Source organism: Phyllobates terribilis, unplaced genomic scaffold, assembly GCF_046119375.1.
Source record: "Phyllobates terribilis strain yellow unplaced genomic scaffold, ASM4611937v1 Scaffold_13__5_contigs__length_258822181, whole genome shotgun sequence".
Lineage (NCBI taxonomy): Eukaryota > Metazoa > Chordata > Amphibia > Anura > Dendrobatidae > Phyllobates > Phyllobates terribilis.
This window is the reverse complement of record NW_027362773.1, coordinates 110,613,619-110,640,337: the sequence shown is the minus strand read 5'-3', so window position 1 is coordinate 110,640,337 and position 26,719 is coordinate 110,613,619. Positions and strand designations below refer to the sequence as shown.

The 26,719-nt window shown below is 44.3% G+C and overlaps 2 protein-coding genes across 4 annotated transcripts in view; one reads left to right on the top strand and one right to left on the bottom strand.

Moving 5' to 3' along the window:
* Positions 1-9: 9 nt before the first annotated feature.
* On the bottom strand, positions 10-9,167 carry CFL1 (cofilin 1). The gene is made up of 4 exons (XM_073658405.1): positions 8,965-9,167; positions 3,499-3,806; positions 1,242-1,318; positions 10-1,150 (listed from the first exon to the last, which is right to left on the bottom strand). Exons 1-4 carry the CDS (start codon positions 8,965-8,967, stop codon positions 1,038-1,040), a joined length of 501 nt encoding a protein of 166 aa, XP_073514506.1. The 5' UTR covers positions 8,968-9,167; the 3' UTR covers positions 10-1,037.
* The window catches only part of MUS81 (MUS81 structure-specific endonuclease subunit), an 88,546-nt gene continuing 70,319 nt past the window's right edge, over positions 8,493-26,719 (top strand). For all 3 annotated transcript variants that reach the window (XM_073658402.1, XM_073658395.1, XM_073658397.1), the window contains exon 1: positions 8,493-8,624. The gene's annotated coding sequence lies outside the window, so the exon portion shown is untranslated. The remainder of the gene's footprint in view (positions 8,625-26,719) is intronic.

Below are 26,719 nucleotides of genomic sequence, written 5' to 3'. Positions count from 1 at the left end.
AACAAGACATGAAACTGATTCCTTTATTGGTTTATTAATGTCAGATCTGCCATTATGACTTCCATATTAGTAACGCAAGACAAAAGGAATTAAAGACCGCAATGAACAGGTGACTGAGGAAAGTTGGGGGAATGGGGAAAGGGAGTTGTAGGCGGTGAAAGGCTTCAGTCATCTATTTCTTTACCCTCCAATAGATCCAACTCTAAACACACAAGTGTTTAAATAAGGGTCATCGAATTGAGGAAATTGGCAAAAAAAAAATTACTTAATGTGCGGCCATCTATTTCAAAAAACGAAATATGGAATGTAGGACTGGAGCAACGAGCTGTGTCCTATACTCTGCTTAAGTTAAAAGGAATTCTGTGCTACTGGAGGTTTACAAATAAAGGTGCCGTTACAAGCTTCTTAAAAAGGTTTCCTAACAATACTACAAGTACTTAATACCCTGCAAAATGCCAGGAGGGTAACAAAAAAAGGAATGTTGCAGAAAAGTGAATTTGGAGGTGCGCTCATCTGACATAGTGAAAAGCTGGTTCTGGGAATGTTGGAGGCCAGCCCACAAGCAGCACGTTATGGGCCGCAGTTTGATCCACAATTTGCATGTTTAAACGTCTAGATTACGATATCCACATCTATAGAGCCCAGTTTTGTAACCACTGAGCTGTGAGGGAAAAAGTGGGTAAGATGCCAGGTTGCATTTGGCAAAATAACTCGGCTTAGGAAGCAAGTGATGAATGAAGGGGCAGGAGGACCAGTTCATAACTAGGATGGAAAGCTGCCTCTGTTGGAAGGAAGTTAAACAAAATAAAAAAAAAAAAAAAAAAAAAAAAACGTACTACAGGGACATTAATGCCTGCTGGGGCAGGGTGATGGCTTGGAGAAGCCGGCTTGTAGAATGAATGATTCCCTTATCAAAAGGGAGTGTAGGGTTTAAGGGCAACAGAGGAGACCCTGTTGGGGAAGGGGGGGGGGGAATCATAACATGGAAGCCCCTTTAAGAAGTGGCACAGACACTGGGAGTGGAGGCAATGAGGTCTTCACACAGGTACTCCTTCCACAGAGGTGACAGTGCTGCCACCAAGTTTCTCAGCCAGGGTACAACGGTCTTTTATGTCAGCTCTGTTGTTTGCCTGCACCTCGTGCTTACAGCCTGAAAAGGGAGAGACAAAAAAAAAAAAATATGTCACTCATTTTCATGAATGATATGAATACAATTAGACAGATTAGTTTCAGGCACTCACCTTGAAACTTCTTCTTGATTGCATCTTTAGAACTGGCATATATCATTTTGCTTTTCAGTGGAGCTTCTTCAGGAGCCCTGCAAAAAACAAAAACACATTTAGTACTGGGAAATCTAAACCATATTCTCCACAGTCTAAGATTTTTATTTTATTGATGCCAGATCGGTTGCAGTTATTGAGTAATCACAATCCTCCAAGTCCGAGTGTACCGAGATGCTAAAGGTTGCATCAATGCAAACCAGCACTGGTGTATGCACATTGAACTGGTCCCAGTTTGTGCTGGGGAAGTCCTGACTGGGCAGTTTGCATTTAGTGTCTGGCCAAAATGCCTCTACCATGTGAAAGTGTTATGTATAGCTGGGATTATTACTATAAAAGGCACTGGTAACAGTATAGGGCAAGGTGTCTTAGCAGGGTTGGCTTTAACAGCTAAAACACAAGAACCAATACTGGGATACATTGATGTGTCTACTGAACAAGACTGGTGCAGCCTCACTAGTCTTGTGCTGCTCTCAACCCTCATGGCATCATTACAATGAATGCACTAGTTCACTTGATTAGTATCTTACAAAAATCTGCAAGCAGAAATCTGATAATCTACCACAAGTTACATCAACTGTAAACGCTATGCTATTGTAGCCCTGAAAATGATTTGCATGATGTGTGTAGGGAGATCATTGAACACCGGTATGAAGAAAACTAAGTGCCCAAGTGGTCTCTCCCTAGTTCCTTTTCTGTAAGAGCTAGTTCACCTTTGCATTTTTAGCATGTAGAAAGCAGCAGAATGAATTAGGATGCTCAGGAGACTTTGGCTTAAAAATCTGCTGGAATCCACCAGATGTGCAAACACGTGCTCCGAGAGCCTGAATAATTGACTGTTCACACTCATGAACATGGGAAAGTGGAGTTACAATTTTTCTTTGAAATGAAAGAATTGATGATCATGTCCCTTGCTACCACCAGTAGCTTTCTGGATGGAGAGGTGCTGCCAAACAAGACAAGTGTGACCCCAAATCAGATGTGACAATATGGTACCCTGGTAGGTTCACACAATGGAAAAAAAATCACTAGTGGATTTTGCCACAAAAGTGTTTTTTTACTGAAAGCATTACAAATCTGACTTTTGTGCAGAATCTACCATATACAAATACTGACTTTGATTAAAAAATTCTTAAGCCTTTACCTTCCTTGGGTAGATAATCAGCAGCTTTCTAGGCCCTACCAGTGCCTCAACCATTTTTCCAAATAATGGGAGGTACTGGGATTGGATACACTTAACCCTGCATACTGAACAGTCTGGGAAGTAAGCCACTCACTGGGACAAATACAAGTACTGACTACCACTATTGGGACCAATATACAGCACTGACCAACACTAGTGCTAAACCAGTCTACAGACAAATTTTGTGCCCATGGAATTTATGGTGAAAGGAATTACAAAACAGAATGAAGATATGCTTGAAGTTACAAGTGGCAAACTCAAAGAGGAGCTGGAAGATACAAGCAGAAGCTTCCTGGATATTCATGGTTTCTAACATTAAAAGAAGTTGTCTGGTATGATTAGTCTCTAGTTACTCTGACTGCAGGCTTGTGAATCCAGAAACCATGTGGTATGTACACTGTAGTGATTCACTGGTAGCCACATGCCTACTAGACCTACTCTGCTTCTCCCAATTCAATTGTGTTGCGATAAGCCAGGCACATCTAGTCTGAATGTGGCTGGAAGTTTGCAAATCACATACTTGTGGTCACCTGACCACCTGCTCTCACCATTACCAGTGAATCCTGACAGCATGCACACTACACATTGTCAGGATTCAGAAGTCTGCACTTTGACTTAGAGGACCAGACAACTCATTTTAAAAAAATTGTTAAAGATGTCCACCACAGGGTGGCACCGTTTCCACCTCATGGCACTCTGCTACACCAACTTTTTAGCTTAGCATAGTCAAACCACTAATTCCTGTTTGGAGAATGTGGCATCTAAAGATATCCATTTCATGTTATATTTCCTAGGTCTTCCCCTTACTCTTAGTATGCCATAGATAACTAAGTCAAATGTCTAAACAGCTAAGGTCCCATATGTCCCCCTGAATGGCAATGGTCCCAGCAGTACTGTCTACCCTACTGATATCAAATTTATTGCTCAAGTTGCCAAGGTATGACTCCTTCAGGGCCTTATGCCAAAGGTCATCTTTTCCTTTTTGAAGGATTACTTTCTGTACTCCTAGTGCAATTTTAGGTCTCAGCATCTCACCAGAAGAAAAAGACCAGGTCCTCTTTCCTAGTCTCCTTTGTTTCATAGCAGCAGTCAAATAGGGCATAGCGGCAGTCGTTACAGGGTAGCATTTCCACAAAGGACTTGTAGGCATCGGTGATTTTAACACCACAATCTCCTACTAAGATAACTTTGCCTTCTTCTGGAATAATTGTTTTCTTGTCGGGACTCAGGCAGAATATTACGGCCTTCAGACGCTTCTTTGCCTCCTCGGGAGAGCAAGACTTGCGAACCTTCATTGCATTGAACATTTCAACGACAATATCGGCAACCATCACACCGGAGGCCTAGAAGAGAATGGAAAAAAAATAAAGTGAAGAATCAGAAGGAAGATGGAAGACTGGTTTCTTAGGCCAAAAAAAAATAAAAAAAATTGCAGTCTTCAAAACCACCATGTTATGTAGCCCACCATAGTGGCACATACAAAGGGCCCATTGTATTGGTAGCAGCAGTCACATCTCCACACCCACATGAGATCACATCCCATTAGTCATACCCAGTCATCTAACGGTACGCTGGATGTAGGCACTCAGGACTGTCCTTAGGATTATTAGGCTATGCTGGCATTATGACAGCTTGCACAGACAATGCAGCAGAATCCACTTTATAATATGTGGTAGTTACAGGTTGTGGAAGTGCAGCATTATATGTGTCATATTACTTTGCTTTCAAGACAGGTCAACCCTGCTCTCCCCTAATCTGTCCCAGGAATAGGAAATTAGATTCCAATTACCCCACTTGCACAATGCATTTTAATTATATTCTATACTTGCTGGAAACATTGAAACTGGCACCTTCCATACTTAACATGTCCAAAGCTAAGAAAAAAATCAAAGCTGCATCTCAAAAGCCCCCTATACACATAGGAAGACCAACAGCACTCAATGCCAGGATGCAAGCCTAAACGCTCCAAGGAACCCACTTTGAAAACATCAGGATACAATCCATGGTCTTTTGATCAACAAAAGTATCTTTTAGGCTATGTGCCCACGATGCAGAAATGAAGCAGAAAATTTCTGCATCTCCCTGGCAGAAAAAACGCATGCAGATTGTGCATTTGTTTTTCCTGCAGAATACATGCGGATTCACATGCGTTAACGCATGTGTTTCCGCATGCGGACTGACAAGCACTTTCCAGGTGATAGCATCACTTGGAAAGTGATTGACAACTAGGTCATACTATATAAATCATGCAAAAGGCATGGATTTATATAGTATGACCATAAAAATAAAGCTATACTTACCCCCGATCCCCCACCGCGTGTGTTGTCGCGCTCGTCCTGGCTTCTTCCAGGTTGCCGGCATCTCGCGAGACAGCCTGCGGTCACATGACCGCAACATCATCTCAGGTCCTGGAAGATAAGCGCTGCAGGGGCCGCCGGACAGGTGAATATAAATTATTTTTTATTTTATTCTTTTTTTCACAGGTACAGTGGTACCCAGGTCTGGATGAGAGTCTCCTCTCCTCCAGAACTGGGTACCATCTGCACATAGAGACGCATATAATCCGCTTGTACAAATGTACAGACACGGATTCTATGCATCTCAATGCAAGTCAAAGGCGGCAATTCCGCTGCGCTTCCGCAAAATTAATGAACATGCTGCGGATTTATTTGCGCTGCACAAACGCTGCGGAAAAATCCACAGCATGTGCATTGACATTGCTGAATGCCATTGGGGACCATGGGGTGCGGATCACCATGCGTTTTAGATGCGTTTCCGCTGTGGAAATGCATGAAAAACGCATCGTGGGCACACAGCCTTAACATGATGACAGAATAAAACATGTGATAAAGACCTACAACAGGTTGAAATATATCTAGATATAGATCATTAATTGGTCAAAACATTGTATTTTTACATAATGTCTTTTATTGATCAAAAGACCCTGGATTGGATGCTGCCCATCTTGCACCCCCCTATACAAGTCAGCTGAGCCATCTAGTGTGCATGGGGGCAGAGCATCCCCAAGACAGGCTGTCAAGGGTTGGAAACGAATCAGGCATATTGAATTTGAAGGCCCAATTTTCATCCCCTTGGAAGATGAGTAGCAGCCAGAGACGTATGGCTGCAGATTACTCCATTCTGCCCACTGGAAACAAAAGCATGCACGTCCAAGTTGAGAGTTTGTATATCGGGGGAATCAAAGCCGTCTGGAATATACAAAATGGCCATACACCTTAGCTGGAAGCTACAAGTCCAGTCAATTCTCAACTACCAAAAGAAAAAAAAAAACCAAATAGCAGAAGGAACATAGAAAACCAGTACCAGAAGATTAAGGACTGGATTCAGCAAGGCCAGCACTTTACACAGAGGTCTTGAGGAAGTGTGTGCCTCCAAAGCTAGTTATGAGTGATGAGCAGGGGTAGCTATGCCTCTGCCCACTTTGTCAGAGCTGGGTGAAAATTGCACAAGACCACCAGAACTCAGTTTTAGTGCAGCCTTGTGCTAATTCTGGCACTAAAGCTTTAATGAATTGGGGCCACAAGTATAAGTGAGAAGGTGTATCATTCATGGTCACCACCAACAGAACCCATGCGGTCTCTTCCAGCTAACCTATATATCAGATGGAATTAGTTGTTTAGAGTTAGAAAAACCTGGCAGCTTTATGTCAACCTGTGAGGGAAAGTTGCTCAGTGTGTGGTATTGCAGCTCATGGTCATACACATGTCTGACAGTAATGGCACTATACTACATCAGTGATCTTACATGTAAGCATCACAGCTGAAGCGCTTTGCTACAGCAGCCATGTGACTATAGCACCATCACTGCAGGGCATATATACTAACAGTGAATTTTTTTTACTGCAGAGTACTGATTTTATAGTTACTCATGAGGGTTTTACACAACAAAAAAATAGCCTAAAGTTTTGAGTCTGAGGTCTGTTCTCAATACTTTCTCTTTAAGCAGAGGCCAACATTCATCTGCCATCATAGCCAAAAAGATTTTCTGACAGGTAGAAATTTAGGACCCAATTCATTAAAGACATTTTACACAGTTTTGAGTAAGGCACAACTCCAAAAACATTACTCCAGTCAGGGACTGCAGTGCAATTCACATCACTAGAGTGGCATTCATTTTGAGAAATTTGCCAGGCAAGCTTCACCCACCTTAAGAGCTGGCAAGGACTGGGGTAAAAATTTCAAGTCAGAATCTGCACACAACTTTGAGTTTTGCATAAATTGTGACATTTCAAGATGTTTTAAGATAAAAGAAACACCTTGAGCAATTTGGCCAATAGCTGTGTGGAAGAGACATGAGGAAAGTTTATTCCTAGGTATGAAGAGACAAAACTCTTCACAACAGCATAATTACAAGGATTGCAGTTTTTGCTGCAAAAACTTACATTTCACAGACTATCAGGGGAACACTAAGGTGTTGGCCAAACCCCACAACCATCAGTATGCATGGGGGGGGTTCACTGATTAGTTAGCAGTTCACCAGGCACTGATTAAGTGGAACATGGACTACCAACATGGCAGCTGGTCCAGAGAATCCATTCACTCATTTCTAGTTACCAGATAAAAAACATTAACTTTTAAAGAGGTTGTCCAATACTTTAACATTGATGGCCTACCCTTAGGCTAGGTCATCAATGTCTGATCGTCTGGAGTCTGACACCCAGCGCCCCCACCGATCAGCTGTTATTGGTGGCCAAAAGTACTCGATACTGCATATCAGCCTCCTATTCAAATCGATAGGAGGCGGATGTGCAGTAAACAAGCCCCAGCCACTACAAGTAGACGGCCAGCCCAGCAAGTACGTACTTCTGGCCACTGATTAAAGCCGATCGGCAGGGGTGCTGGGTGTCAGACCCAGACCAGACATTCATGACCTATCCTAAGGATAGGCCATCAGTGTAAAAGTAGCAGATAACCTCTTTAAGCAACTGACTGTACAGATACCATACAGCAGATGTGTGCACATAAACTTGGGACAAGATCTGAAAGCAACGTTACAGATCAGACAGTCCCTTGAAGCATTAAAGGGGTAGTGATGTTTGAGAACTAACTGAACTCAGCAATACCAGAGTGGTGGGGGTCTAGTACCCCCTCTTAAATTAGCTTGAATCTGCAGTCCTGTGCATTACTCAGTGCCTACACTTCATCTTCAAATCATTTAAATGAGACAAGTGCAGTAATGAGCAGCCCTGGTTCTGCCCCTATACCTTACAGAATATCAGCTGATGGCTTCAGGTACAACACCAGGGACCCCTTACTATTTAGCTCAATTGTTAAATCCTGGACATCCCTTCTAAGCAGGTGATGTCCCACTGGCCACCAGTTCCTTGCATTACACCTTTAGTGTAGGAGATCATTGTACATCCCATGACTGCTGCAGGTGTATGGAGCGAGGAGGTGATGGGGGGTGGTGTGGGAGACAACATACTACTGCTTTTTGTCTCCCCCAGCCCAACAAGGAATACAGGTAAATCAAAAATGGTATCAAGTCCTGCAAAGTTACAGGTCTCAAAATATAAAGATTGGCACCGACCTGGAAAGTCAGCATGTTTTTTTTTTGTTTTTTTTTACAATGAGCAGAATAAAAAAAAGGGTTAAACGTCCCCTCCTGGTCCTGCCATCACCCTGGGTATCTGACCCGGGGTCACGTGCTCAGCTCGGGCTGACAGCTCAGGCTCCGCCCCTGTCAGCGGCCACACATCACGCGGTCAGTACCAGACGTCGGCTCTGAGACTGCAGGAATGGCGTCTCGGTGACAAAAGCGACCGCCCCCCCTCTAGACAGCCGGTAGAGCCGCCATGACCGTCTCTTGTGGGTGAAGGGAAGTCGCCTCCATTGCTACAAGGCAGGAAGGAAGGCAGCGCACGCGGCCCTGACACCCGGAGGCGCGCAGTGTCAGGCCGGGGCCGCGCCTTGTGAGGTGGACGGAGCAGAGTACGAGGCAGGAGCGCGTCTCAGCCAATCCGCCCCTTCCTCCATACACAGGGGGCGGGGCCATCGCTCTAATTCGCCAGGCCACACCCAGCGGCCGCCGCGCGCCGTTCCCGCCCTTTCATCTCCTCGACAAGAGCGCGCGTCCCCGCACACCGCGTCACCGGGCGCGCCCCCTCCCGCCGGCCTCGGTTACTACACGAGACGTCACCGGTAAGAGCAGGCTGCCGCCCGCTGCACTTTCTCCCCCCCACCAAGGCCTACACACCGGCCGGGTCACCCGCCTCACACCGGCCCCTTCCCTTGACAAGCCGCGCTATGGCGCATTCCTCCCTATACAACGGCTGAGGGAAAGTAGCACCTAACGACGAGATGCCCGATTGACGGGGGGGGGGGGGGGGGGGGGGGGGGGGGGGGGGGGGGGACGGGGGGGGGGGGGGGGGGGGGGGGACGGGGGGGGGGGGGTCGCAGAAGATGGCGGCATGAGGGAGCGGCTGCACTGGGGCGTAGACCCTCGGCAGTGTGCGGCGCCCGCCCGGAGCGCTCTACTCACCATGGTGTATTCTCGGGTTAGTGGGTTAGATGAGGCGAAGAGGGAGCCGGAGGCAGGAAGGGGAAGGCAGCCGGGAGCGTCAGGAGATGACAGAAAGAGACCGTGCAGCCGCCTGACAGACTCACACCGAAATGAAGCCTCTCCGTCTCCTCCTTCCGCTTTCTTTAAGCACTGCACAATGAAGAGGGAGGGACAGGCTTCCTGTCTGTGCGCGCAGGGCATGCCGGGGATTGTAGGCAGAGGACGGCAGGGGGAGGGGCTGCTACTGGACTGCGGCCACTGACTGACACAGGGGCGGGGCCATAACTCAGCAGCGTCAGATAGGGGCTGTATGTGATATATAGGGGCTGTGTGTGATATATATAGGGACTGTGTGTGATATATATAGGGGCTGTGTGTGATTTATAGGGAGCTGTGTGTGATATATATAGGAGCTGTGTGTGATATATAGGGGCTGTGTGTGATATATATAGGGGCTGTGTGTGATATATATAGGGGCTGTGTGTGATATATATAGGGACTGTGTGTGATATATAGGGGCTGTGTGTGATATATATAGGGGCTGTGTGTGATTTATAGGGAGCTGTGTGTGATATATATAGGAGCTGTGTGTGATATATAGGGGCTGTGTGTGTTATATATAGGAGCTGTGTGTGATATATAGGGGCTGTGTGTGATATATATAGGGGCTGTGTGTGATTTATAGGGACTGTGTGTGATATATAGGGACTGTGTGTGATATATATAGGAGCTGTGTGTGATATATAGGGGCTGTGTGTGTTATATATAGGAGCTGTGTGTGATATATAGGGGCTGTGTGTGATATATATAGGGGCTGTGTGTGATTTATAGGGACTGTGTGTGATATATAGGGGCTGTGTGTGATATATAGGGGCTGTATGTGATATATAGGGACTGTGTGTGATATATATAGGGGCTGTGTGTGATTTATAGGGACTGTGTGTGATTTATAGGGACTGTGTGTGATATATAGGGAGCTGTGTGTGATATATATAGGAGCTGTGTGTGATATATAGGGGCTGTGTGTGTTATATATAGGAGCTGTGTGTGATATATAGGGGCTGTGTGTGATATATATAGGGGCTGTGTGTGATTTATAGGGACTGTGTGTGATATATAGGGGCTGTGTGTGATATATATAGGGGCTGTGTGTGATATATAGGGGCTGTGTGTGATATATATAGGGGCTGTATGTGATATATAGGGGCTGTATGTGATATATAGGGGCTGTGTGTGATATATATAGGGGCTGTATGTGATATATATAGGGGCTGTGTGTGATATATAGGGAGCTGTGTGTGATATATATAGGGGCTGTGTGTGATATATAGGGGCTGTGTGTGATATATAGGGACTGTGTGTGATATATATATAGGGGCTGTGTGATATATATAGGGACTGTGTGTGATATATAGGAGCTGTGTGTGATATATATAGGGGCTGTATGTGATATATAGGGGCTGTGTGTGATATATAGGGGCTGTGTGATATATATATAGGGGCTGTGTGTGATATATAGGGGCTGTATGTGATATATAGGGGCTGTGTGTGATATATATAGGGACTGTGTGTGATATATATATAGGGGCTGTGTGTGATTTATAGGGAGCTGTGTGTGATATATATAGGAGCTGTGTGTGATATATAGGGGCTGTGTGTGATATATATAGGGGCTGTGTGTGATATATATAGGGACTGTGTGTGATATATAGGGGCTGTGTGTGATATATATAGGGGCTGTGTGTGATTTATAGGGAGCTGTGTGTGATATATATAGGAGCTGTGTGTGATATATAGGGGCTGTGTGTGTTATATATAGGAGCTGTGTGTGATATATATAGGGGCTGTGTGTGATTTATAGGGACTGTGTGTGATTTATAGGGACTGTGTGTGATATATAGGGACTGTGTGTGATATATATAGGAGCTGTGTGTGATATATAGGGGCTGTGTGTGTTATATATAGGAGCTGTGTGTGATATATAGGGGCTGTGTGTGATATATATAGGGGCTGTGTGTGATTTATAGGGACTGTGTGTGATATATAGGGGCTGTGTGTGATATATATAGGGGCTGTGTGTGATATATAGGGGCTGTATGTGATATATAGGGACTGTGTGTGATATATATATAGGGGCTGTGTGTGATTTATAGGGACTGTGTGTGATATATAGGGAGCTGTGTGTGATATATATAGGAGCTGTGTGTGATATATAGGGGCTGTGTGTGTTATATATAGGAGCTGTGTGTGATATATAGGGGCTGTGTGTGATATATATAGGGGCTGTGTGTGATTTATAGGGACTGTGTGTGATATATAGGGGCTGTGTGTGATATATATAGGGGCTGTGTGTGATATATAGGGGCTGTGTGTGATATATATAGGGGCTGTATGTGATATATAGGGGCTGTATGTGATATATAGGGGCTGTGTGTGATATATATAGGGGCTGTATGTGATATATATAGGGGCTGTGTGTGATATATAGGGAGCTGTGTGTGATATATATAGGGGCTGTGTGTGATATATATAGGGGCTGTGTGATATATATAGGTTCTGTGTGTGATATATAGGGGCTGTGTGTGATATATAGGGACTGTGTGTGATATATATATAGGGGCTGTGTGATATATATAGGGACTGTGTGTGATATATAGGAGCTGTGTGTGATATATATAGGGGCTGTATGTGATATATAGGGGCTGTGTGTGATATATATAGGGGCTGTGTGATATATATAGGGGCTGTGTGTGATATATAGGGAGCTGTGTGTGATATATATAGGGGCTGTGTGTGATATATATATAGGGACTGTGTGTGATATATAGGGGCTGTGTGTGATATATATATAGGGGCTGTATGTGATATATAGGGGCTGTGTGTGATATATATAGGGGCTGTGTGATATATATATGTATAGGGGCTGTGTGTTATATATAGGAGCTGTGTGTGATATATAGGGAGCTGTGTGTGATATATAGGGGCTGTGTGTGATATATATAGGGGCTGTGTGTGATATATATAGGGGCTGTGTGTGATATATAGGGAGCTGTGTGTGATATATAGGGGCTGTGTGTGATATATAGGGGCTGTGTGTGATATATAGGGGCTGTGTGTGATATATAGGGAGCTGTGTGTGATATATAGGGAGCTGTGTGTGATATATAGGAGCTGTGTGTGATATATAGGGAGCTGTGTGTGATATATATATAGGGGTCATGTGTGATATATAGGGGCCGTGTGTGATATATAGGGGCTGTGTGTGATATATATATAGGGGCTGTGTGTTATATATAGGAGCTGTGTGTGATATATAGGGGCTGTGTGTGATATATATAGGGGCTGTGTGTGATATATATAGGGGCTGTGTGTGATATATAGGGAGCTGTGTGATATATATATATATATAGGGAGCTGTGTGTGATATATAGGGGCTGTGTGTTATATATAGGGAGCTGTGTGTGATATATAGGGGGCTGTGTGTTATATATAGGGGGCTGTGTGTTATATATAGGGAGCTGTGTGTGATATATAGGGAGCTGTGTGATATATATATATATAGGGAGCTGTGTGTGATATATAGGGAGCTGTGTGTGAGATATAGGGGCTGTGTGTGATATATAGGGAGCTGTGTGATATATATATATATAATATAGGGGCTGTGTGATATATATATGTATAGGGGCTGTGTGTGATATATAGGGAGCTGTGTGTGATATATAGGGGCTGTGTGTTATATATAGGGGCTGTGTGATATATAGGGGCTGTGTGTGATATATACGGGCTGTGTATTATTTATAGGGCTGTGTATTATATACTGGGGCTGTGTGTTATATATAGGGGCTGTGTGTTATATATAGGGGCTGTGTATTATATATAGGTATTATATGTATGTATTGTATATAGGGAGCTGTGTGTTATATATAGGGGCTGTGTGTTATATATAGGTATTATATGTATGTATTATATATAGGGACTGTGTGTTACATAGTTACATAGTTAGTAAAGCCGAATAAAGACTTGCGTCCATCAAGTTCGACCTGTTAGTTCTGTAATTGCTAAAGTTGATCCAGAGGTGTTATATATAGGGGCTGTGTATTATATAGAGGATGTGTGTTATATGTATGGGCTGTGTGTTATATATAGGTATTATATGTATGTATTATTTAGGGGCTGTGTTACATATAGGGGCTGTGTATTATATAGGGGCTGTGTGTTATATATAGGGGCTGTGTGTTATATATAGGTATTATACACTGCTCAAAAAAATAAAGGGAACACTCAAATAACACATCCTAGATCAGAATGAATGAAATATTCTCATTGAAAACTTTGTTCTGTACAAAGTTGAATGTGCTGACAACAAAATCACATAAAAATCATCAATGGAAATCAAATTTATTAACCAATGGAGGCCTGGATTTGGAGTCACCCCCAAAATTAAAGTGGAAAAACACACTACAGGCTGATCCAACTTTGATGTAATGTCCTTAAAACAAGTCAAAATGAGGCTCAGTATTGTGTGTGGCCTTCACGTCCCTGTATGACCTCCCTACAACGCCTGAGCATGCTCCTGATGAGGTTGCGGATGGTCTCCTGTGGGATCTCCTCCCAAACCTGGACTAAAGCATCCGCCAACTCCTGGTCAGTCTGTGGTGCAACGTGACGTTGGTGGATGGAGCGAGACATGATATCCCAGATGTGCTCAATCGGATTCAGGTCTGGGGACTCTGTCACGTCTGTCACATGTGCTCAGTGTGAACCTGCTTTCATCTGTGAAGAGCACAGGGCGCCAGTGGCAACTTTGCCAATCCTGGTGTTCTGTGGCATTTCTTTGCAGGGCCGCACAGCCCTCCATGTGCTCACCAGAGGTAGCCTGACTGCCATTAGGTACCGAGGTGAGATCCTCAGACCCCTTGTGAGACCATATGCTGGTGCGGTTGGCCCTGGGTTCCTCCTAATGCAGGACAATGCCAGACCTCATGTGGCTGGAGTGTGTCAGCAGTTCCTGCAAGATGAAGGCATTGAAGCTATGGACTGGCCCGCCCGATCCCCAGACCTGAATCCGATTGAGCACATCTGGGACATCATGTCTCGCTCCATCCACCAACGTCACGTTGCACCACAGACTGTCCAGGAGTTGGCGGATGCTTTAGTCCAGGTCTGGGAGGAGATCCCACAGGAGACCATCCGCAACCTCATCAGGAGCATGCCCAGGCGTTGTAGGGAGGTCATACAGGCACGTGGAGGCCACACACAATACTGAGCCTCATTTTGGCTTGTTTTAAAAGTCAAAAAGTTGGATCAGCCTGTAGTGTGTTTTTCCACTTTAATTTTGGGGGTGACGCCAAATCCAGGCTTCCATTGGTTAATAAATTTGATTTCCATTGATGATTTTTATGTGATTTTGTTGTCAGCATATTCAAATTTGTACAGAACAAAGTATTCAATGAGAATATTTAATTCATTCTGATCTAGGATGTGTTATTTGAGTGTTCCCTTTATTTTTTTGAGCAGTGTATGTATGTATTGTATATAGGGAGCTGTGTATTATATATAGGGGCTGTGTATTATATATAGGGGCTGTCTGTTACATATAGGTATTATATGTATGTATTGTATATAGGGAGCTGTGTATTATATTTAGGGCTGTGTATTATATATAGGGCTGTGCATTATATATAGGGCTGTGTACTATATAGGGAGCTGTGTATTATTTGTAGGGGTTTTTTATTATATAGGGCTGTGTATTATATAGGTGCTGTGTATTGTATGTAGGTATTGTGTATTATATATAGGAGCTGCGTATTATAAATAGGTATCTGTGTATTGTATAGCAGCTGTGTATTATATATAGGGGCTGTGTGATATATAGTAGCTGTGTATTACACACATGTTCAAATTGTTGGTACCCCTCGTTTAATGAAAGAAAAACCCACAATGGTCACAGAATTAACTTGAATCTGACAAAAGTAATAATAAATTAAAAATCTTTGAAAATGAACAAATGAAAGTCAGACATAGCTTTTCTGCTTCCACAGAATTTAAAAAAAATTAAACTCATGAAATAGGCCTGGACAGAAATGATGGTTCTTCTTAACTTAATATTTTGTTGAACAACCTTTTGAGGCAATCACTGCAATCAAACGATTCCTGTAACTGTCAATGATACTTCTGCACCTCTCGACAGGTATTTTGGCCGACTCCTCATGAGCAAACTGCTCCAGTTGTCTCGTCTTTGAAGGTTGCCTTCTCCAGACGGCATGTTTCAGCTTTTTCCAAAGATGCTCAATAGGATTTAGGTCGGGGCTCATAGAAGGCCACTTCAGAATCGTCCAATGTTTTCCTCTTAGCCATTCTTGGATGTTTTTAGCTGTGTGTTTTGGGTCATTATCCTGTTGAAAGACCCATGACCTACGACTGAGACCAAGCTTTCTGACACTGGGCAGCACATTTCTCTCTAGAATCCCTTGATAGTCTTGAGATTTCATTGTACCCTGCACAGATTCAAGACACCCTGTGCCAGATGCAGCAAAGCAGCCCCAGAACATAACAGAGCCTCCTCCATGTTTCACAGTAGGGACAGTGTTCTTTTCTTGATATGTTTTATTTTTCCGTCTGTGAACGTAGAGCTGATGTGCCTTGCCAAAAACTTCCATTTTTGTCTCATCTGTCCATAGGACATTCTCCCAGAAGCTTTCTGGCTTGTCAACATGTAGTTTTGCACAAATTTCAGTCTGGCTATTTTACGATTTTTTTCAACAATGGTGTTCTTCTTGGTCGTCTCCCATGAAGTCCACTTTGGATCAAATAACGACGGATGGTGCGATCTGACACTGATGTTCCTTGAGCTTGAAGTTCAGCTTTAATCTCTTTAGACATTATCCTCGGCTCTTTTGTTACCATTGACATTATCCGTCTCTTTGATTTGTCGTCAATTTTCCTCCTGAGGCCACGTCCAGGGAGGTTGGCTACAGACCCATGTATCTTAAATTTCTGAATAATATGTTCAACTGTAGTCACAGGAACATCAAGCTGCTTGGAGATGGTCTTATATCCTTTACCTTTAACATGCTTGTCTATAATTTTCTTTCTAATCTCCTGAGACAACTCTTTCCTTTGCTTCCTCTGGTCCATGTTCAGTGTGGTACACACCATGTCACCAAACAGCACAGTGAGTATCTGTAGCCCTATATACAGGCCCGCTGACTGATTACAAGATTGTAGACACCTGTGATGCTAATTAGTGGACACAACTTGATTTAACATGTCCCTTTTGTCACATTATTTTCAGGGGTACCATCATTTCTGTCCAGGCATATTTCATGAGTTTAATTTTTTTTAAAAATCTGTGGAAACAGGGTTGAAAAGCAATGTCTGACTTTCATTAGTTCATTTTCATAGATTTTTAATTTATTATTACTTTTGTCAGATTCAAGTAATTTCTGTGACCATTGTGGGTTTTTCTTTCATTAAACGAGGGGTACCAACAATTTTGACCACATGTGTATCTATAGGGGCAGCATATTATATATAGATCTGTGTATTATATATAGGGGATGTGTATTATATATATGGATCTGTGTATTGTATAAGATTGTGTATTATATAGGGGTTGTATTATATATAGGAGTTGTGTATTATATCCAGGGGCTGTGTATTAAATATATGGATGTGTATTATAAGGGCTGTGTGTGATATATAGAATATTTATTATATAGGGGCTGTGTATTTTATCCAGGGCTGCATGTTATATATAGGAAGCTGTGTATTACATATAGAGGCTGTGTATTATATATAGGAGCTGTCTATTATATATGAGCTGTGTATAATATAGGAGCTGTGTGTTATATATAAGTGCTGTGTATTATATGCAGGTACTGTGTATTGTATATATGGGCTGTGTATTATATATAGGAACTGTGTATTATATAGGGGCTGTGTATTATATATAGGGCTTGCTGTGACACTGGTATTGGCACCTGTTACGTTAATTTAGTATGGAAACACATTTTGACTCGCCTGTGGTAAATCACTAAAGAGATTCACCTGTGATTAATTGTCGGTGCCCATGTGACATGAATTAGCCAATGAATGATGACTTCAGAGTTTTAAAAAGCCACATGGTAGGTCCTGTTCCTTTGTCACAATGGTGAAGACAAAGGAGCTGTCTGAGGACATCATAACTGATATTATTAGCAAACACAAGACTTCCAATGGGTATAAGACCATCTCCAAAGACCTTGGTATCCCAGTTTCAACAGTGCGCAATGTTATTAAGAAGTTTGCCAAGCATGGAACCATCAAGACCCTCCCTGGACTTGGGGGAAAGAGGAAAATTGACAAGAGATGTCTTTGAAGGTTGGTGCGAATGGTGGAAAAAACACGTCAAACATCCAAAGACCTGAAGGCCAACCTGGAACAGTCTGGGGTCATGATTTCAACAAGTACCATACGCAGCACACTAAACCAAGCAGAACTTTATGAGCGAAAGCCAAGGAAGAAACCATTGCTGAAGAAAAGACATAACAAGGAACAACTGATCTTTGCCAAAGAGTACCTTGACAAACCACAATCCTTCTGGGAAAATGTTCTGTGGACAGATGAAACAAAAATAGAGCTTTTTGGCAATGCAAAGCAACAGTTTATTTACAAACGGTGCAATGAAGCTTATAAGGAAAATAACAGCTTACTAACAGTTAAGAATGGTGGAGGATCCATAATGTTGTGGGGTTGCTTTGCTGCGTCTGGTACTGGGGGCCTTGACCGTATCACAGGAATCATGAAATCACAGAATTATCAAGAGATTTTAGAGCAAAATGTCCTACCCAGTGTAAGAAAACTTGGTTTGAGTCGAAGATCATGGGTCCTCCAGCAAGACAATGACCCAAACTACACATCCAAAAGTACACAGGAATGGTTGAAAAAGACAAAAAAATGACTGTTTTAAAATGGCCAGCAATGAGTCAACACCCCGATTCCATTGAAAATCTTTGGGGTGAGCGGAAATCTGCCATTGGGAAAAAGAACCGTACAAACATTCAAGAGCTTGAACAAACTGCAAAGGAAGAGTGGGGTGGTGGGGGGGGATTCCAGCTGAGAAGTGTAAGAAGCTTATAGATGGCTACAAGAAAAGTTTGGAGGCTGTCAGCAATGCCAAAGAGTGTACAACCAAGTATTAATTAGGGGGGCAACCAAGTATTAATTAGGGGTGCCTTTATTGCTGCACATGCTGGTTATTCTGTTTCTTCTTTGAAATTGCAACATGGAAGTTGAAAAACAATGTTTTATTGTTGTATTACTTTGGACCATTAATTAAAAAATCCTGAGGATATAACTTTGGTACATTTCCATTTATTTCTGAAGATATTGTACAGTCTATGAAAAAAAATGAAGGGGTGCCAATAATGGTGAGCAGCGGGGGCGTGGGGATCAGTGAATATTCATTTTCTTTAGCAGCGGGGACAGTGTAGGCTGCAGCGCGGGGCTGCTGCCTCCTGTGCCCCTCTCCTCCACCGCTACCGCTCCCCCCACACCCCACATATATATACAGTGTGTCTTATAGTCCGAAAAATATGGTATTTTCTGGTTTGGAGAGAGATGCAGGAATATTCCCTGCAATCGTTTTTGTTACTAATACACATACACTTGTTCTGTATTTACAGCCAGATTGAGATCTATATACAGTATTATTGATTGTTTGATGATTGATATCCTCTTGAGTATCTGGGCCATTAAGATAACTGACTGTTAGGAAATGAGTACCCATTAATTTCCTATTTTTTTATTTACCACCCCTGTACTCAGCAGGTACAGTAGTGGTGGCCCATTGATCTTGGGGATTGAATGGTGATTACCCTCTTGTGTCCCCTTACACTGATAATTGACTCCCACCATTGCCCCCTTCCCCACTTTAGGAGAATCTTTTTTTGGGCTGAGAATACTTTACAGCTTTTTAACCATTTTTGGTGTTTTTTGTTTGTTTTTTGAGGGTCAGTTACAATTGAATTTTTAATGATACTAATAAACATAAAATTGTAGTTGTATTTTTTTGGTGAATTTATTATATAGGGTCTGTGATTATATATAGAGGCTGTATTATATAAGGACTATGTATTGTATAGGGGCTGTATTATATATCAGAGCTGTGTATTATATATATGGGCTGTGTGTGATATATAGAACTATGTATTATATATACAGTTATATGAAAAAGTTTGGGCACCCCTATTAATCTAAGCTTAATGTTTTATAAGAATTGGTGTTTTTGCAACAGCTATTTCTGTTTGATATATGTAATAACTGTTGGACACAGTAATGTTTCTGACTTGAAATGAGGTTTATTGTACTAACAGAAAATGTGCAATCTGCATTCAAACAAAATTTGACAGGTGCATAAGTATGGGCACCTCACAAGAAAAGTGACATTAATATTTAGTAGATCCTCCTTTTGCAAAAATAACAGCCTCTAGTCGCTTCCTGTAGCTTTTAATGAGTTCCTGGATCCTGGATGAAGGTATTTTTGACCATTCCTCTTTACAAAACAAGTCCAGTTCAGTAAGTTTGATGGTCGCCGAGCATGGACAGCCCTCTTCAAATGATCCCACAGATGTTCAATGATATTCAGGTCTGGGGACTGGGATGGCCATTCCAGAACATTGTAATTGTTCCTCTGCATGAATGCCTGAGTAGATTTGGAGCGGTGTTTTGGATCATTGTCTTGCTGAAAGATCCATCCCCTGCGTAACTTCAACTTTGTCACTGATTCTTGAACATTATTGTCAAGAATCTGCTGATACTGAGTGGAATCCATGCGTCCCTCAACTTTAACAAGATTCCCGGTGCCGGCATTGGCCACACAGCCCCAAAGCATGATGGAACCTCCACCAAATTTTACTGTGGGTAGCAAGTGTTTTTCTTGGAATGCTGTGTTTTTTTGCCGCCATGCATAACGCCTTTTTGTATGACCAAACAACTCAATCTTGGTTTCATCAGTCCACAGGACCTTTTTCCAAAAAGAAATTGGCTTCTCCAAATGTGCTTTTGCATACCTCAGCAGACTCTGTTTGTGGCGTGCTTGCAGAAACGGCTTCTTTCGCATCACTCTCCCATACAGCTTCTCCTTGTGCAAAGTGCGTTGTATAGTTGACCGATGCACAGTGACACCATCTGCAGCAAGTTGATGCTGCAGCTCTCTGGAGGTGGTCTGAGGATTGTCCTTGACTGGTCTCACCATTCTTCTTCTCTGCCTTTCTGATGTTTTTTCTTGGCCTGCCACTTCTGGCCTTAACAAGAACTGTCCCTGTGTTCTTACATTTCCTTACTATGTTCCTCACAGTGGAAACTGACAGGTTAAATCTCTGAGACAGCTTTTTGTATCCTTCCCCTGAACAACTATGTTGAATAATCTTTGTTTTAAGATCATTTGACAGTTGTTTTGAGGAGCCCATGATGCCACTCTTCAGAGGAGATTCAAACAGGAGAACAACTTGCAAGCGGCCACTTTAAGTAGCTTTTCTCATGATTGCATACACCTGGCTATGAAGTTCAAAGCTCAATGAGGTTACAAAACCAAAAAAAGTGCTTTAGTAAGTCAGTAAAAAGTAGGTAGGAGTATTTAAAACAAGAAAATGATAAGGGTGCCCATACTTATGCACCTGTCAAATTTTGTTTGAATGCAGATTGCACATTTTCTGTTAGTACAATAAACCTCATTTCAAGGCAGAAACATTACTGTGTCCAACAGTTATTACATATATCAAACTGAAATAGCTGTTGCAAAAACACCAATTTTTATAAAACATTAAGCTTAAGATTAATAGGGGTGCCCAAACTTTTTCATATAACTGTAGGTGCTGTGTGTTTTATATTTAAGGGCTGTGTGTTGTATAGAGCTGTGTATTACATATAGGGGGCTGTGTATTATATAGAAGCTGTGTATTATAAGGGTTGTGCATTATAGAGGAGTTGTGTGTTATATATAGGTGCTGTGTATTATATGTAGGGATGTGTATTATATAGGGGCTGTGTATTATATAGGTGCTGTGTAGTATATATGAGCTGTGTATTATCTAGGGGCTGTGTATTATATAGTGATGTGTACTATATAGGGGCTGTGTGTTGCATATAGGTGGCTGTGTATTATATATAGGATGTGTGTATTGTATATAACAGCTGTGTATTATTTAGGGGATGTGCATTATATAGGAGGTGTGTGCTCTATATGGGGGCTGTGTATTATTTGTATGTGATGTGTATTATATATAGGAGCTGTGTTTTATATATAGGGGCTGTGTATTATGTATAGGGGCTGTGTATTATAGGGATCTGTGTATTATATAGGAGCTGTGCAATATATAGGTGTTGTGTATGATATAGGTATTGTGTAGTGTATAGTGCTGTATTATGTAGGGGTTGTGTATTATATAGGGACTGTGTAATATACAGTACAGACCAAAAGTTTGGACACACCTGCTTAATTAAAGATTTTTCTGTATTTTCACGACTATGAAAATTGTACATTCACAATGAAGGCATCAAAACTATGAATTAACACATGTGGAATTATATACTTAACAAAAAAGTGTGAAACAACTGAAAATATGTCTTATATTCTAGGTTTTTCAAAGTAGCCACCTTTTGCTTTGATGACTCCTTTGCACCCTCTTGGCATTCTCTTGATGAGCTTCAAGAGGTAGTCACCGGAAATGGTCTTCCAACAATCTTGAAGGAGTTCCCAGAGATGCTTAGCACTTGTTGGCCCTTTTGCCTTCACTCTGCAGTCCAGCTCACCCCAAACCATCTCGATTGGGTTCAGGTCTGGTGACTGTGGAGGCCAGGTCATCTGGCGTAGCACCCCATCACTCTCCTTCTTGGTCAAATAGCCCTTACACAGCCTGGAGGTGTGTTTGGGGTCATTGTCCTGTTGAAAAATAAATGATGGTCCAACTAAACGCAAACCGGATGGACTAGCATGCCACTGCAAGATGCTGTGGTAGCCATGCTGGTTCAGTATGCCTTCAATTTTGAATAAATCCCCAACAGTGTCACCAGCAAAGCACCCCCACACCATCACACCTCCTCCTCCATGTTTCACGGTGGGAACCAGGCATGTAGAGTCCATCCTTTCACCTTTTCTGCGTCGCACAAAGACACGGTGGTTGGAACCAAAGATCTCAAATTTGGACTCATCAGACCAAAGCACAGATTTCCACTGGTCTAATGTCCATTCCTTGTGTTCTTTAGCCCAAACAAGTCTCTTCTGCTTGTTGCCTGTCCTTAGCAGTGGTTTCCTAGCAGCTATTTTACCATGAAGGCCTGCTGCACAAAGTCTCCTCTTAACAGTGTTACGGATCCGGGTGGTGGAACCTCTGTGCTGCGGTGCAAGGAGGGACCAGAGTGGCGTAACTAGGTATCAACTCGGGCTGACCAAGGTCGCACGGCGGCTCAATTGACTCCATGAACCAGGGAAGGACCGAGCAGGGTGACCAGGTGCTACTCTGGGCCAGTCCTTGTATGAGAGCAGGTGACTCCCACGGGTCAGAAGGCAGGGACTGAAGAAGATGAGTACGGCAGGCAGGCTGACGGGTGATCCGAGTAGACGGACTGGCAGACACCACGAGTAACTGGCTGGAGCCTCCAGGTAGGCTGGCTGGTAGGCACGGCAGGTAACTGGTACGTTCTCCGGGTAGGCAGGCAAGCCTGGCCCATAGACAGACTGGCGGGTTTGGACTGTAGGCAGACCGTCGGGCTGGCTAGTGTACTTGGCTGGCGGAGACAGGTAGTCAGGCTGGCGGACTGGACTGGTATTCAGGCTGGCGGACTGGACTGGTATTCAGGCTGGCGGACTGGACTGGTAGTCAGGCTGGTGGACTGGACTGGTAGTCAGGCTGGTGGACTGGGCTGGTAGTGAGACTAGCAGTGGGACCTGAGGGCTGAAGCAGAGTTGAGAACACAAAGCTACAACCTTGCACGGGCACCTCCATTTTGGAGGAAGTGCCTTTTATATGAGAAGTCCTCCCGCCATTGGCCGGGGACTCCTTAGGACGGCGCGCGGCCCTTTTAAGATGGAGGGAGAGCGCGCCCTAAGCACAGTGCCCAGGAAGCTGCGCACGCCGGCAGCAGCAGCAGGAGGGCCGGAAGACGCCGGGCCAGGATCGCGGCGGTAAGGGAGACGGCGTCTCTGCCTGTCAGGGGGCAGAGACGCCGATGCTACAGTACCCCCCTCCTTTATGCCCCCTCTTTTTTAGGCTTGAAATTTTTTTTTTAAGAAGAAACGGGGCGTGGATGTTCTCCCTGGGTTCCCAAGTTCTCTCCTCTGGGCCAAACCCCTTCCAATCCACCAGAAAAAAGGTTTTTCCTCTTACCCTCTTGGTGGCCAGAATGTTCTCATACACGTCCTCAGCGGAGACCGGAGCTGGGGAGGTACCTGGATCGTCGGAAAAATAATTAAGAACAACTGGTTTGAGGAGAGATACGTGGAAGGAGTTGGGAATCCATAAAGTGGCCGGGAGTTTTAACTTTTAGGCCACTGGATTGATTTGCTTGAGGACTTCAAATAGATCGATGAACCGTGGACCCAACTTATAGGAGAGTATTTTGAGACGAACATGTTTGGAGGAGAGCCAAACCTTGTCTCCCGGACGGAATTGAGGTGGGTCCAGACGTCTCTTGTCCGCATGTCTCTTCATTCGCTCGGAGGATTGAAGAAGTGTGGACCTAGTGTCCTCCCAAATGGTGGAAAATTCGCTGACCAGAGACTCCGCGGCAGGATTGTCCACTGAAGCGGAGACGGGAAACGGAATCAGGGGATGTTGACCGTAGACCACAAAGAACGGAGACTTGGAAGAAGATTCGCTCTCATGGTTGTTATAGGAGAACTCGGCCCATGGTAGGAGCTCTACCCAATCGGTATGCTGAGCATTGACGAAGTGCCGGAGGAAGCTGGTAAAGATCTGGTTGATACATTCCACTTTGCCATTGGATTGAGGATGATAAGCAGAGGAGAAATCCAGGGAGACATCCAGCAGCTTACACGTAGCTCTCCAGAAGCGCAAACTAAACTGGACCCCGCGATCAGACACAATGTGGAGGGGAAGGCCGTAGAGACGAAAGATGTGATGGATGAAGTCCTTAGCCAGCACAGATGCAGACGGGAGACCAGGCTGAGGGATAAAGTGGGCCATTTTAGAAAAGCGGTCAGCGACCACCCAAATGAAAGTACAACCGGCAGAAACAGGGAGCTCGGTAATAAAATCCATAGCAATGTGTTGCCACGGGGCAGCAGGTACGGGAAGAGGCAGGAGACGGCCGGCTGGAATATGTCTGGGAACCTTGTTGTGGGCACAGGATGAACAGGCCGTGACGAAGTCTACAATATCCTTGCACAGGGAAGGCCACCAGTAATGCCGGGTAATGAGCAGGAAGGTCTTCCTCTGGCCAGCATGGCCGGCTAGTTTAGATGAATGACCCCAGTGAAGAACCTTCTTACAATCCGGAACCGCTACAAACGTCTTACCGGGTGGGAGACAAGACAGGTCCAAGGGAGCCACGTCCATCACTTTGGAGGGATCGATGATATGCATATGCTCCTCCTCTTGATCGTAAGACAGGAAGGATCGGAACAAAGTGTCGGCTGTAACATTCTTGTCCGCAGGACGGTAATGTAGGGTAAAGTTGAAACGGATGAAGAACAAAGACCTCCTGGCCTGACGCGGATTGAGTCTTTGGGCATTCTGTAGATATGCCAGATTTTTGTGGTCAGTGTAGATGACCACTGGGTGCAGATCCCCCTCTAGCAGGTAACGCCACTCCTCCAGCGCCAATTTGATGGCTAGCAGTTCTCGGTCTCCTATGGAATAGTTGCGCTCGGACGAGGAGAAAAGCTTGGAGAAGAAGCCGCAGGTTACCATTCTACCGGACGGAGATTTCTGGGTGAGCACCGCTCCGGCTCCGGAAGAGGAAGCATCAACCTCCAGAAAGAACTGTTTGTAGCAATCCAGACGGTGCAGCAGAAGAGAAGGCTTGTTTTAAGGAGAGGAAGGCCTCCTCCGCTTCGGACGTCCATTCCTTAGGATTTGCTTCCTTATGGGTGAGCGCAGAGATGGGTGCAGTCTGGGAAGAGAAATGGGGGATGAAGAGGCAGTAATAGTTAGCGAAGCCCAGGAATCGCTGAATCGCCTTCAACCCCTCCGGTCAGGGCCACTTTAAGACGGCAGAGACCTTCTCTGGGTCCATCCGTAGACCAATCTTAGAGATAATATAGCCCAGGAACGGAAGAGAAGTCTGCTCAAAGAGGCATTTCTCAAATTTTCCGTATAGGTGATTCTGCCTGAGCCTAAGCAGGACCTGACGAACATCCCTCCGGTGTGTGGGTAGATCCGGAGAGAAGACCAAGATGTCGTCCAGGTACACCACCACGCATGAATATAAGAGGTCACGGAAGATGTCATTAACTAGTTCTTGAAAGACTGCTGGAGCATTACAGAGGCCGAAGGGCATCACACGGTATTCATAGTGGCCGTCCCGGGTATTGAATGCCGTCTTCCACTCGTCTCCTTGGCGGATCCGGACCAAGTTATATGCCCCACGAAGATCGAGCTTGGTGAAGATCTTCGCGCCTTTAAGGCGGTCGAACAGCTCCGAGATGAGCGGCAGGGGGTATTTATTTTTTATAGTAATCTGGTTGAGTCCCCTATAATCAATACAGGGGCGTAGTGAACCGTCTTTCTTTTTTTACGAAGAAGAATCCAGCTCCAGCCGGGGAGGTAGATTTCTGGATGAATCCCCTAGCCAGATTTTCTTCGATGTACTCTGACATGGCCCGGGTTTCGGCCAACGACAAGGGGTAGATACCCCCACGGGGTGGAGTGGCACCAGGTACCAGGTCGATAGGGCAATCATATGGCCTATGAGGTGGCAGTGTCTCTGCTTCCTTCTTGTCGAAGACATCTTCATAGGACCAGTAAGGTGCCGGTAGACCAGGTAAATTAGCCGGAGTAGACTGAGGTCGAGCCGGGCAAACCGGAACCAAGCAGGTCTCATGGCAATCCTGCCCCCAACGGAGCACCTCACCGGATCACCAATTCAGAACGGGTTCATGTCTCGGCAGCCAGAGTAAGCCTAGCAAAAGGGAGTGAGAGAGTCCGGATAGCACATGGAAGGAGATCCTCTCCGAGTGCAGCATTCGCACCTGAAGGGTTACAGGCTCTGTGACGAGCAAGATGGTAACCGGAAGGAGTCTTCCATCCACGGAAGCGACTGCCAATGATTCAGCCAGAGGTTTGGTGGGAATCTGATACTTCTCTACAAGGGACTGAGAAATGAGATTCCCAGCGGCTCCGGAATTCAGGTGGGCGGTTTCAAAGAAGCGGTTCTCTCCACAGGAAATAGAAACGGATAAAGTCAAGAACGGAGAGGATTTACTCTTGCCTAGGACGACCTCTCAGAGCGGTCCTAGACACTGGCGTTTCCCGGCTTCACCGGACAGGAACGGATCAGATGCTCCTTACTACCAAAGTAGAAACAGCTCCCCTCGGCTCGGCGTGTTTCTTGGCGAGACTTGACCATCTTGGTATGGTCGATCTGCATGGGTTCGGGCGAGCGTGCCCGGGGAGTTGCTGGTTAGGAGGCAGGTTTCTGGAAAACAGGAGCAAGACGAGGAAATCTTCTCTCCCGGGTAGTATCCTTAGCACGTTCCAAGAAACGGATGTCAATCCGGGTAGCTAGTGACACC

Coding starts and splice junctions, on each gene's coding strand:
- CFL1 (XM_073658405.1), bottom strand. Junction 1,319..3,498: donor GACCTGGTCTTTTTCTTCTG/GTGAGATGCTGA, acceptor TGTTTTTTGCAG/GGCTCCTGAAGAAGCTCCAC. Junction 1,151..1,241: donor AATCAAGAAGAAGTTTCAAG/GTGAGTGCCTGA, acceptor CTCCCTTTTCAG/GCTGTAAGCACGAGGTGCAG.